The sequence below is a fragment of the Ranitomeya imitator genome, chromosome 4 (genome assembly GCF_032444005.1).
Source record: "Ranitomeya imitator isolate aRanImi1 chromosome 4, aRanImi1.pri, whole genome shotgun sequence".
NCBI lineage: Eukaryota > Metazoa > Chordata > Amphibia > Anura > Dendrobatidae > Ranitomeya > Ranitomeya imitator.
This window is the reverse complement of record NC_091285.1, coordinates 631,639,276-631,652,583: the sequence shown is the minus strand read 5'-3', so window position 1 is coordinate 631,652,583 and position 13,308 is coordinate 631,639,276. Positions and strand designations below refer to the sequence as shown.

The 13,308-nt window shown below is 47.6% G+C and overlaps 1 protein-coding gene across 2 annotated transcripts in view; it reads left to right on the top strand.

Moving 5' to 3' along the window:
• CKAP2L (cytoskeleton associated protein 2 like) overlaps window positions 1-13,308 on the top strand; it is a 41,797-nt gene that overhangs the window by 15,729 nt on the left and 12,760 nt on the right. Inside the window, exons 1-3 of one of the 2 annotated variants that reach the window (XM_069766754.1) lie at window positions 6,629-6,748; window positions 9,881-9,947; window positions 12,153-12,213. In XM_069766754.1, the coding sequence (XP_069622855.1) occupies window positions 6,718-6,748; window positions 9,881-9,947; window positions 12,153-12,213 (159 nt within the window). In that variant the 5' untranslated portion in view covers window positions 6,629-6,717. Of the gene's footprint in view, window positions 1-6,628; window positions 6,749-9,880; window positions 9,948-12,152; window positions 12,214-13,308 lie in introns of those variants that run through there. The other variant, XM_069766753.1, reaches the window with a different exon arrangement.

Below are 13,308 nucleotides of genomic sequence, written 5' to 3'. Positions count from 1 at the left end.
AGGTTGACACGTCTGAGATTGGGGCAGGGGCCGTTTTGTCTCAGAGGAATTCTGATGGTTCCTTGATGAAAAGAGGAATTCTGATGGTTCCTTGATGAAACCGTGTGCCATCTTTTCTCGGAAGTTTTCGCCTGCGGAACGCAATTATGATGTCGGCAATCGGGAGTTGTTGGCTATGAAGTGGGCATTTGAGGAGTGGCGACATTGGCTTGAGGGGGCCAATGTTGTGAATTCCGCTCTTGGGCTCCCTCCGGTGGTTGTAAGTGGCACTTTTGTGAGTTCTGCTCTTGGGCTCCCTCTTGTGGTTTCTAGTGGTATGGCTGCTCCTTGGAGTTAGCTGTCATCAGCTGCCTCCACTTATCGTCTCTTCTGCTCGGCTATTTAAGTCTGGCTCTATCTTCAGCCAGTGCCACTTGTAAATGGTTCCTGGTTGGATTCACATCTCTTTGGAGTTCCCTGTTATCCTGACCAGTTCAGCTAAGCTAAGTTTTTGCTTGCCCTTTTCTGTCCATAGATTGTGGACTTATCCATTCTGTGCTTTCTATGTTTGTCCAGCTTATCAGTGTGAATTAATTCTGTCTTGCTGGAAGCTCTGGGAGGCAGATTTGCCCTCCACACCTTTAGTCAGGTGTGGAGATTTTTTGTAAACTCTGCGTGGATTTTTGTAGTGTTTTATACTGACCGCACAGTATTCCATCCTGTCCTATCTATTTAGTTAGACTGGCCTCCTGTGCTCATCCTGGTTTCATTCTGTGTATGTCTTTTCCCTCTCCACTCACAGTCATTATTTGTGGGGGGCTAATCTATCCTTTGGGGATTTTCTCTGAGGCAAGATAGCTTTCCTGCTTCTATCTTTAGGGGTAGTTAGCTCTTAGGCTGTGACGAGATGCCTAGGGAGAGTTAGGAGCATTCCACGGCTACTTCTAGTGTTGTGTTGAGCTTAGGGACTGCGGTCAGTACAGTTACCACTTCCTTTGGAGCTCGTTCCATGTTGCTCCTAGACCACCGTATCATAACAGGCCAAGCACCGTATTGTGGTCCTGACCGATCATAAAAATCTGATTTACCTCGAGTCTGCCAAACGACTGAACCCTAGACAGGCTTGATGGTCCCTGTTATTCTCCCGTTTTGATTTTGTGGTCTCTTATCTTCCGGGTTCTAAGAATGTTAAGGCTGATGCCCTCTCTAGGAGTTTTTTGCCTGATTCCCCTGGGGTCCTTGAGCCGGTCGGTATTCTGAAGGAAGGGGTGATTCTTTCTGCAATCTCCCCTGATTTACGACGGGTTCTTCAGGAATTTCAGGCTGATAAACCTGACCGCTGTCCAGTGGGGAAACTGTTTGTTCCTGATAGATGGACTAGTAAAGTGATTTCTGAGGTTCATTGTTCTGTGTTGGCTGGCCATCATGGGATTTTTGGTACCAGAGATTTGGTTGGTAGGTCCTTTTGGTGGCCTTCTTTGTCGTGGGATGTGCGTTCTTTTGTGCAGTCCTGTGGGACTTGTGCGCGGGCCAAGCCTTGTTGTTCCCGTGCTAGTGGGTTGCTTCTGCCTTTGCCGGTCCCTGAGAGGCCTTGGACGCATATTTTTATGGATTTTATTTCAGATCTTCCGGTTTCCCAGAGGATGTCGGTTATCTGGGTGGTTTGTGATCGGTTTTCTAAGATGGTTCATTTGGTACCTTTGCCTAAATTGCCTTCCTCTTCTGATTTGGTTCCGTTGTTTTTTCAGCATGTGGTTCGTTTGCATGGCATTCCGGAGAATATTGTGTCCGATAGAGGTTTCCAGTTTGTTTCTAGGTTTTGGCGGGCCTTTTGTGCTAGGCTGGGCATTGATTTGTCTTTTTCTTCCGCATTTCATCCTCAGACAAATGGCCAAACCGAGCGAACTAATCAGACTTTGGAAACTTATTTGAGATGCTTTGTGTCTGCTGATCAGGATGATTGGGTGGCTTTCTTGCCATTGGCCGAGTTTGCCCTTAATAATCGGGCTAGTTCTGCTACCTTGGTTTCGCCTTTTTTTTGTAATTTTGGTTTTCATCCTCGTTTTTCTTCAGGGCAGGTTGAGCCTTCTGATTGTCCTGGTGTGGATTCTGTGGTTGACAGGCTGCAGCAAATTTGGGCTCATGTGGTGGACAATTTGGTGTTGTCTTAGGAGGAGGCTCAGCGTTTTGCTAACCGTCGTCGATGTGTTGGTTCCCGGCTTTGGGTTGGGGATTTGGTCTGGTTGTCTTCCCGTCATGTTCCTATGAAGGTTTCTTCCCCTAAGTTCAAGCCTCGGTTTATTGGTCCTTATAGGATTTCTGAGATTATCAATCCGGTGTCTTTGTTGCGGAAGTATGTGGTGCCTGTTGTTCCCTCTGTTGATCCTCCGGCCCCGGTGTTGATTGATGGGGAGTTGGAGTATGTGGTTGAGAAGATTTTGGATTCTCGTTTTTCGAGGCGGAAGCTTCAGTATCTTGTCAAATGGAAGGGTTATGGCCAGGAGGATAATTCTTGGGTTGTTGCCTCCGATGTTCATGCTGACGATTTGGTTCGTGCCTTTCATTTGGCTCGTCCTGATCGGCCTGGGGGCTCTGGTGAGGGTTCGGTGACCCCTCCTCAAGGGGGGGGTACTGTTGTGAATTCTGCTCTTGGGCTCCCTCCGGTGGTTATGAGTGGTAGTGCTGCTGTCTTTGGATCGCAGCATTTATCAGGTGTGTCCACTTATTGCAATTTGGACTTGGCTATTTAAGTCTTGCTTGATCCTTTAGTCAGTGCCAGTTGTCCATTGTTTTTGGAGGATTCACATCCCTTCTGGTCTCTCCTGTTTGCTGTGCTTTTCTACAAAGATAAGTTCTGGCTTTGTTTTTGCTGTCCACATGCTGTGGGCCTTATAGTTCTTTGCATTTTCATGTTTTGTCTTGTCCAGCTTTGTCTGTGTAAGGATTTTTTGCAGCCAAGCTGTATCTCTGGAGATGCAGATATACCCTCCATGTCTTTAGTCAGATGTGGAGTTTTCTATTTTCTGTGGTGGATATTTTCTAGTGTTTTAATACTGACCGCATAGTTCTCTGTCCTATTCTTTCTTTTTAGCTAGAAAGGCCTCCTTTGCTAATCCTGATTTCAGTCTGCGCATGTCATTTCCCTCTCCTCTCACAGTCAATATTTGTGGGGGGCTGTCTATCCTTTGGGGATTTTCTCTGAGGCAAGATAGTTTTCCCGTTTCTATCTTTAGGGGAAGTTAGTCCTCCGGCTGTGTCAAGGTGTCTAGGGAGTGTTAGGTACATCCCACTGCTACTTCTAGTTGCGGTGCTAAGTTCAGGGTCTGCGGTCAGTACAGGTACCACCTTCTCCAGAGTACGTCACATGCTGCTCATAGGCCACCAGATCATAACACATGTGCCCGCAATAGCCGTGGGTGGAGTTGCGATCCACCCACGGCTATTAACTAGCTAAATGCCGCTGTCAATCTCTGACAGCGTTATTTAAGAAGTGCTTCAGGCAATCGCGTCAGAAATACGCACACCGGTAACCCACTTCACGTGATCACGGGTCACCGATGTGTTGGCATGACAACCTGAGGTCTCCTGGAGACCTCTATGGTTGTCAGTGCCAGCTTGCTGTCAGCGCCACCCAGTGGTCGGCGCTCATAACAAGTGAGTAAATCTGCTATATAGAGGCGTTGTGCCAGCTTCTAGCCTCCTATGGAGACTATTGAAGCATGCCAAAAGTAAAAAAAGTTTTTAAAAATATTAAAAAAATGTAAAAAATATAAAAGTTCAAATCACCCCCCTTTCATCCCATTCAAAATAAAACAATAAAAATAAAATCAAACCTACACATATATGATATCACCGCGTTCAGAATCGCCCAATCTATCAATAAAAAAAGTGTTAACCTGATGACTAAACGGCGCAGCGAGAAAAAATTCATAACGCCAAAATTACGTTTTTTTGGTCGCCGCGACATTACGTTAAAATGCAATAACGGGAGATCAAAAAAATCATATCTGCACCAAAATGGCATCATTAAAAACGTCAGCTCAGCACGCAAAAAATAAGCCTTCACCCGGCCCCAGATCATGAAAAATTGAGACACTACGGGTATCGTAAAATGGCACATTTTTTATTTTTAGCAAAGTTTTGAATTTTTTTTCACTACTTAGATAAAAAACAAAATAGACATGTTAGGTGTCTATGAACTCGTAATGACCTGGAGAATCATAATGGCAGGTCAGTTTTAGCATTTAGTCAACCTAGCAAAAAAGACAAACAGAAAACAAGTGTGGGATTGCACTTTTTTGTGCAATTTCACCGCACTTGGAATTTTTTTCCCGTTTTCTACTACACAACATGCTAAAACCAATGGTGTCCTTCAAAAGTACAACTCGTCCTGCAAAAAATAAGCCCTTACATGGCCATATTGATGGAAAAATAAAAAAGTTATGGCTCTGGGAAGGAGGGGAGCGAAAAATGAAAACGCAAAACTGATAAAAGTTCCGGGGGTTATGGGGTTAAAGGGGTTGTCCACTACTAGGACAACCCCTTCTTAAATTAAATGGTGGCTCCGATAAAATAATTAAGGCTATGTTCACACGTTCCTGATTTCCCTCCTTTTTTTTCAGGACTAAAAACCGCAGCTCTTGGCAGAAAACGCAGGTCCTTTTTTTGGTGCTTTTTTGGTGCGTTTTTTGATGCGTTTTTTATGCAGTTTTCTATGCAGAGTCTGTGTGTTTTCTAGGAAGTTTTTTAGGGTTAAAATGGCTGAAAATACCCTAACCCTACCCCTATTCTAACCTTAGTGGGAAAGAAAAAAAAATTCTTAATTTTTTTATTGTCCCTACCTATGGGGGTGACAAAGGGGGGGGGGGTGTCATTTACTATTTTTTTTTTATTTTGATCACTGAGATATAACCTATCTCAGTGATCAAAATGCACTTTGGAACGAATCTGCCGGCCGGCAGATTCGGCGGGCGCACTGCGCATGCGCCCGCCAATTTTGCAAGATGGCAGCGCCCAGGGAGAAGACGGCCGGACGGACACCGGAGGCCGGGTAAGTATAAGGGGGGGAGATGAGGGCACGGGGGGGGGGGGCGGCGGAGCACGGGGGGGCGGCATCGGAGCATGGGGGGTGGCATCGGAGCATGGGGGGGTGGGATTGGGGCACGGGGGGGGCAGCCACACTGCAGCGGTTCTGCACTACAAACCGCAGTAAAACCCGCAGATATATTTTTCATCTGCGGGTTTTACTGCGGGTTTGACCTCACAATGGAGGTCAATGGGTGCAGAACCGCTGCAGTTCCGCAAAAAGAAGTGACATGGTACTTCTTTTTTACCGCGGCTATTCAGCGCGGCTTTTTCCACGATTTTCCGCAATGTGGGCACAGCAGTTCCTGTTTTCCATAGGGTACATTGTAATGTACCCTGCATGGAAAACAGCTGCGGACCCGCAGCGGGAAAATCGCGGCGATTCCGCATGAAAAAAAAGGATGGTGTGAACATGGCCTAAGTCTGTACTCACCTCCCGTGTTACCTCTACTCCACCGGTGTCGGCACTCGCTCTCCCCAGGGCTGTGATGATGCCGGCGCCCAATCAGCGATGGCGTCACTGTCTCCGCCTTCGGACAAACGGAACATTTAGTGTTAGCGGGGGTTTTCCATGTAGTGGACAACCCCTTTAAGGTCAAAACTGGCTCTGTCACTTAGAGGTTAAAGGGGTTGTTCGTTTTCAGATATCTGGCTGCAGTGTCTTAAAACATAACACATTGTACTTTACTCACCTTTCCCTGGTCTACCGGTCAGTCTCTGCTGCTACTCCGCGGGTGTCTGGTATTGGCTGTGGCAGCCAATCAGTGAGCCCAGCGCCTCTGAAGGGGACGTCCTGTCTACGCGGGCTGAGGTCACCGATTGGCTGCCACACTATCAACGTGAACCAATAGCAGACAGCGGGAGACTCACCGGCGGACCTGGGAAAGGTGAGTAGAGCATTGCTTGAAAACAAACTGGAGCTGGGGGACGAACATTATCTGAAGGGGACAACCCCTTTAAGTTCATTCTTGTTAGCAGGTTCCCTTTTTTCTTACATTTTGGCGTTCATTGCATGGGATAAATACTATTTCATCTGCACACTACAGCAGTGTGTTGTAACACGATCCACCTCTAGGAGGCAGGCTGCGCTTCATGGGTGTACAAACATGGCGGACACCGGCTGCCATGACAACACCATTGGCGTGAGGTAGGCTGCGCTTCATGGGTGTACAAACATGGCGGACACCGGCTGCCATGACAACACCATCGGCGTCCACCTACCTGAAAGACAGCGGCAGGCTGTACTAGTGCGCCTGCGGTATAAGCACAACGCTGTACCAGCGAATGATCCGACACAAAGAGCCCGCCGCCAGCCCTGGTCTAACAGTACTAGCTATGGCTTTCACACTGTTAAAAACACTACCAGCTCTTACCACGCCCACTTACAATTATTATCCAATCAGGATGGATTGTGAAATAAGACTCTCCAATAAGGTACACGCCTTGCGCTGCAGCTATCCAATCCCCGCTAGCTGCGCTGCTGTTTACTTTGTTGATATCAATAAAGTTTAATAGAGGAAGGAAAAAACAGCAAAAAGGCGATTGGTTGTTGGTGTCTAGAACGCGGAAGCTGATTGGCTGCTTAGTTTGAACTACGGCGGTTGTGAGGAAAGTGAATTCAGCGCGACAGAAACTAAGAAAATAAGAAATATAATGGAAGCGATGAAGAAGCTCGCGGCTCAAGGTGAGGGCGGCCGTGCGTGACGGGGGTGCGGGTCACTGAGCATGGAGCGGTCCGCGCTGCCCTCCGTGCTGTGCGCTGCTTTATGTAACGCCTCTGTATACAGTTACTTGGGTTTCCTCTACTCCTCTTGCCCATAGGATCAGTGATATACAAAAACCAAACCCAGCTTTGCTCACCCTCCCCCGGTCCAGCGCTGATTCCCTGGTGTTTTTGGTGTTTGTTGCCTCCAGTCCTGTGCTGCAGACAGTATCAGACACCAGGTGCAGCGGAGACCCCCTGCCGGACCAGGGGAGGGCAAGTAAAGGTCAGGATGAAGCCCCTTTGAGAGGATACTGTCACTCAGTGCATTCTAACCAAACCACGGTCACCGTGAGTCAGAGCCCAGTGTGAGGAGCCGATCAGGGACCATAAGGAGAACTGACACATGTCCGGTCCCGCTGGCTCCTCGCTCCCGGTGATTGGGGTCGCTCCCATGTGTGTACATGGCTGGAGAGTAGTGTTGAGCATTCCGATACTGCAAATATCGGGTATCTGCTGATATTCGCTGCATCGGAATTCCAATACTGAGTTCCGATATATTTGCGATATCGGATACTGGAATTGGAAGTTTCAATAGTGCAATGATGCACTATAATGGAGTGTGGGCGGAGACTGCGTCTGTGCGTGCCTGCCGGGGGTCTGTGCGTGCCTGCCGGGGGTCTGTGCGTGCCTGCCGGGGGTCTGTGCGTGCCTGCCGGGGGTCTGCAGGCATCGTCCGATGGGACTACAAGTCCCATCAGACGATTCCTGCAACAGTGACAGTGATTGACACATTAGCCAATGATGGGGCAGTAGTAGTCCTATCATCCGGCTAATGTGTTGAATGTAAAAAAAAAAAAAAATACTACATACATACATACATAGAGTACATACTCGCCATCACTTGTCACTTTGTTCCCCGAAGCCACTGTCATCTGTAAAAAAGATTAAAATAACGAACAACCAATATACTCCCTGTCCGCAGAACTCCACGAGTCCCACGACGATCTCCCGTGGAGAACGGCAGCATCAGCTGATGCGACCGCTCTCTAGGGGCTCCAGGAACATAATGACGGGAGGAAGGTATCCTTCCGCACTGTATTCCTCCACCGCTGTAAAAAAAAAATAGTCCCTAGCCTCACTTTTGGCATTGCTGTGTGAGAACTTTTCCCACGCAGCAATTGCCATAAAGTGAGACTTTGTCCTAAGGTAACCTCTCAGTGATGCACTGCAGGAGCCATTGTCTCCTGTCAGTGTGTCACTGAGGGTCCTATAGAGCAGTGACATCACCCGATGTCACCGTTCTATAGGGGAGATCGTCGTTGGACACTCGTTACTAATTGGACTATGGAGGACTGGTATTATACGGGTGATGTCACTGCTTTCTCACACAGCAATGCCAAAAGTGAGGCTAGGGACTATTTTTATTTACAGCGGCGGAGGAATACAGTGCGGAAGGATACCTTCCTCCCATCATTGTATCCCTGGAGCCCCTAGAGAGCGGTCGCCTCAGCTGATGCTGCCGTTCTCTACAGGAGATCGTCGTGGGACACTCGTGGAGTTCTGCGGACAGGGAGTATATTGGTTGTTTGTTATTTTAATATTTTTTACAGGTGACACTGGCTTCGGGGAACAAAGTGACAAGTAATGGTGAGTATGTACTCTATGTTATATGTACTGTATGTCTGCATGTATGTATTGTATGTAATTTGTATGAATGTAATGTATGTATTATGTATGTTGCATGTATGTTTTTTTTTTTTACATTCAACACATTAGCCGGATGATGGGACTACTACTGTCCCATCATTGGCTAATGTGTCAATCACTGTCACTGTTGCAGGCATCGTCCGATGGGACTCATAGTCCCATCGGACGATGCCTGCACAGAGCCCCGGCAAGGCCGCACAGAGCCCCGAGACGCCCGTACAGATCCCCGGCAGGCCCGCACAGACCCCGCCCGCACACACAGACACGCACAGTGTCCGCCCACGCACCGCCCACACTCTTCCCCCCCCCCCCCCCCCCCCTCCGGAACAGGATGTAGAAGGACAGAAAGGGCTTATTTACATTCCGATATTTGTATCCCATTGACTTGCATTGGTATCAGGTATCGGCGATATCCGATATTTTTTGGATATCGGCCGATCCAATCCGATACCGATACTTCTTGATATCGGAAGGTATCGCTCAACACTACTGGAGACCTGCCAGTCACCGGGAGCGGCGCTGGGAGTTGCCGGCCAGATCTGATCATGCTTTGATTGACAAGTTCCCTTTCAAGGGTTATGCCAAATATAGTTATCCCCTAACAATAGTAGGGTAACTTGCTGATGCCTGGGGTCCAACCACAGTGACCCCCTCATCCCCCGCAGGCCACAAGAGCGGCACTTCACTGATCTCTGTCCTGAGTGTAGAGGAGGCGCACAGGCTCAACCACGGCTCCATTCATTGTCTATGGGACGGCAGGAAGGAGCGGAGCGCAGTGTTCTCCCATACAGAATGAAGTCAGGCATGTGCAGCTTTGCCCCATTGAGGGTGAGGTCCTATAGGCTTAGGATAGCTCCTGGGCCTCCCAGTGACCTGATCTACGGAGTTTCCCTTTAAAGGGGTTTTCTGTGCCCCTTTAAAACATAAGGATGACTTGTTGCCAGTTCAAAAGTGACCCAGTTTAATATCCGCTATGCAGTTTTTGAGATATGGAGCTTTTTTTTTTTTAGTGCTGATTTAGTGGTCTTTTCCAAGGGGGGCTCACAGTGTAATTATGCAGAGCAGCCTAAAGACACACCCCATTGTAAAAAAAAAAAACATAAACACTGGCTCTAAATAAAAAGGCCCTCCAGCTCTGGACCCGTATGGAGGAGTCATGTGGCTGTCGTGCATGCGCAGTAACGCTCCATTTTCATCAAACGGCCGTATAACTCTGAGGCAGATGGCATCGCGGTGCTCGGACTGGCCGGCGGCTCTCCTGACCCAAATGTGACATTTAGGTGGTTTTCCTTAGGTTAATACTATTGTGAACAGATAAAGGCAGATCTGATGAAAGGGTCACAAAGCCGTCCTAGATCCTGTTATTTTCCAGAACCTATATGACATCCTTTTGTTTCTTTGCAGAGGAGCTGCGGCTGAAGCTGCTCGAATACTTGGCAGCAAAAGGGAAGCTGAAACCTCCAAACAACAAGTAAGTGTCCGCTTATCGTGGGCACGGGATGAGTCAGCCCATTAAAGGGGCCATCAGGTTAAAACAATATAAAATAAACCCGGCACTCAACTTATGGTGAATCTCTTGGGATTTATTAACAAGAGAGAAGATAAACGTTTCGGCCAATATTGGCCTTCCTCAGTAACGTACTGCCAATAGGAGCGGTGAAAGGTGAGGCAGTGAAATTCTGCCAGTGCTGTGAGTTCAGGAAGTAGATAGAAGCAGGCTCACAGGGTCCGACCAAAACAGGGTCTTTAGCGTGCTTGAGCCAGAGCGGCAGACAAGCGGTGGACACCGCGTCGCATGGACTAATCTGTTCCACAGCTCCTCTCAGGCCACCCACGCTATTCCAGACCCTGTTTTGGTCGGACCCTGTGAGCCTGCTTCTATCTACTTCCTGAACTCACAGCACTGGCAGAATTTCACTGCCTCACCTTTCACCGCTCCTATTGGCAGTACGTTACTGAGGAAGGCCAATATTGGCCGAAACGTTTATCTTCTCTCTTGTTAATAAATCCCAAGAGATTCACCATAAGTTGAGTGCCGGGTTTATTTTATATTGATATATGGTGTGGGATCCTACCCGGGCACCTTCACAGGGTAGTGCTTACGGTTCTTTTTCCCATCAGGTTAAAACAAGTCATCTCCTCTCCATAGGATATGTAACAACTAGTGATGAGCGAACGTGCTGGGGATAAGGTGTTATCTCAGCATGCTCGGTTCTTCAGTGTACGTGAATAATATGTTCGAGTCCCTGCAGCTACATGTCTCGCGGCTGTTCAATAGCCACAACACTTGTAGGGGTTGCCTAACAAACAGGCTGTCGCACAGCCAGGAGACATGCAGCCGCGGCAAGTTGAACATAGTATTCAAGCACGCTAAAGACAAGAGCATGCTGAGATAACACCTTATCCCAGCACGTTCGCTCAACACCTGTGATAACTTATTGATCGATGGGTGTCCGACAGTTGGGACCTGCACTGATGGCGGATTTGATGAGAGATGGAGCAGCAGGTCAGAGGCCCGAACCATGATTCCTATTTGGGGGTGCAGGAAGAAGCCGCTGTTGGAGACCTCCTGATAGTGCTGCTACCAGCCACTGATGGCATCTGAGCACTTTATTTTTTTTTCATAGACCCAGTCACTTGTACGGGCTGTTTGGTCTGCAAATTTCATCAACCTCATACATGTCTGATTTTTTTTTGTCTATCAGTATATCATCAGTCCACAAAAAGTCAGAAAGGAGCTATAGATGTGTTAGTGTCATTCATAAAAATAAATGGATATTATTATTATTATTATTATTATACATTTTTATAGCGCCATTTATTCCATGGCGCTTTACATGTGAATACGGGGCAAATATAGACAAATACATTAAACATGAGCAGATAACAAGGCACACGAGTATATAAGGAGGGAGGACCTCCTTATAGCACACAAATGACAGAAACGGACATGTAGTAAAGAGCTGCTGTCACCAGTGTGAACAGGATACAGCGGCCTATTCATGGATCAGCAGATTTGTGCCAAACACTGGAGGGTTTCCTGATGCCAGCGGGGTAAGTGAGAATCCGGGAGTCTCGTGCCCACCTTGCAGATTGGAGCAGATCGTTGCCTGGGTGGGCTCCCTGCTCTGCGCTGCAATTTTTAAATCCTTCACTCTTACATGAATGATTCGGTTTCAAGTCATTTGTACTTTATTGTTTAAAGAAAAATTGTGTTGGAATCATGAGCATTTCAATTACAAATGGTCCGATTTATAAAAAAAAAAAAAAAAAAAAAGGCTAAACACAAAGGCAGGTCTGATGCCTTACTTGCCACTCCATCCATTCTCTGAGGTTGGCAGAAAAAGCCGAGCACTGCGCTCATCTGCCCAATAAGGGAATGAATGGCGCGGAGGTGGAGCAGGCGCACGTCCACTTCTTGGTAACAGTGATTTAAGTGCCCACTTCGCTGATCGGTGCAGATCCCAACGGTCCCATCCCCGCCGATCGCCAACTTATCATCCATCCTGGGAATAGGTGAGAACTTGTTCTCCCAGAACAGCCCCTTTAAGTCTTAATTGAAATTGTACATCAGTGATTGGAAAATGTAGTGAGAGCCGACAGTTATTGCAGAGCAGGAGCCGGGTGATGGCTGCTCTCTGGATTCTTACATGTTTCTCTCCATGTCTTTGTGCAGACCGTATCTAAAAGATTGCACCAATCTACAGACAACACGGCCACTAGAGTCTTCTAAACAGGTACGTGAGTGATGATGCACAGTAACATCTATCCATCTATTTCAGCAGGTCCAACTAATTTTGATCCACTGACAACTTAACCCATTGTTTACTGAGCCTTCTCCATACAACATGGGTGCCGGCTGTGTTATACAGACAGATCCAGAAAGTAACTGCTGCTATTGGCGCTAGCTCTGAATCGGGATCTTAGTGTTCTCAGAATATACCAACTAAAAGATTTTTTTTTTGCGGTATTCCAACCAAAGAACGTCCTTTTATAAAATTACTATCACTATAATCATAATGAGGTTGTAAAATCTTGACTTGGGATTGTTCTCCAGTCCATTATATGGCGTCATTCAAAACTACAACTCGTCCCCCCCAAAAAACAAGCCCTCATACTGGCATGTCGACAGAAAAATAAAAAGTTATGAATCTTAAAGAGAACCTGTCACATAAAAAAATGGTATTAACTTGCAGATATGGGGTTAATCTGCAGGTTAATGTCATTCTGAACATGACCGGTGCCTGTACGGAGAACCCCTCTGCCGGGAGGAAATTAACTTTGTTCCCCTTGGCAGAGTTCGGCCTCCAGTTATGGAGCTGGCGCCGGTGCGTGTTTAGTCACTGCTCTGTATATAGAGTGGCGGCTGTAACCTGACCCCCAACACTGCCTGATAGCCGGCCATGATGCTGAGTGAGTGTCAGTCAGTGCGGGGGCAGCCGCCACTTTATATGCACAGATCGGTGACTGAAACCGCAGCGGCGCGGCCCTATGACTAAACTCCAAAAGCTATCGGGTGGAATAAAGGTAATTTCCTCCTGGCAGTGGGGCTCTTGGTGCAGGCACCGGTAGGTTCAGAACGCTACTAACCTGCAGATTAACCCCCATATTAAGTTTTTTCACTTGACAGGTTCTCTTTAAGGGTATGTTTCCACGTGCAGGAAACGCTGCGTGTTTGAAGCTGCATAGAGCCGCAGCGTCAGACACGCAGCGTCCAGATGTTACAGCATAGTGGAGGGGATTGAATGAAATCCCGTCTCCACTATGCGTGTAACACGCACGCGGCGGCCCTGTGACTCCGGACATGCGGCGCATCTTTTAAGATCGCAGCA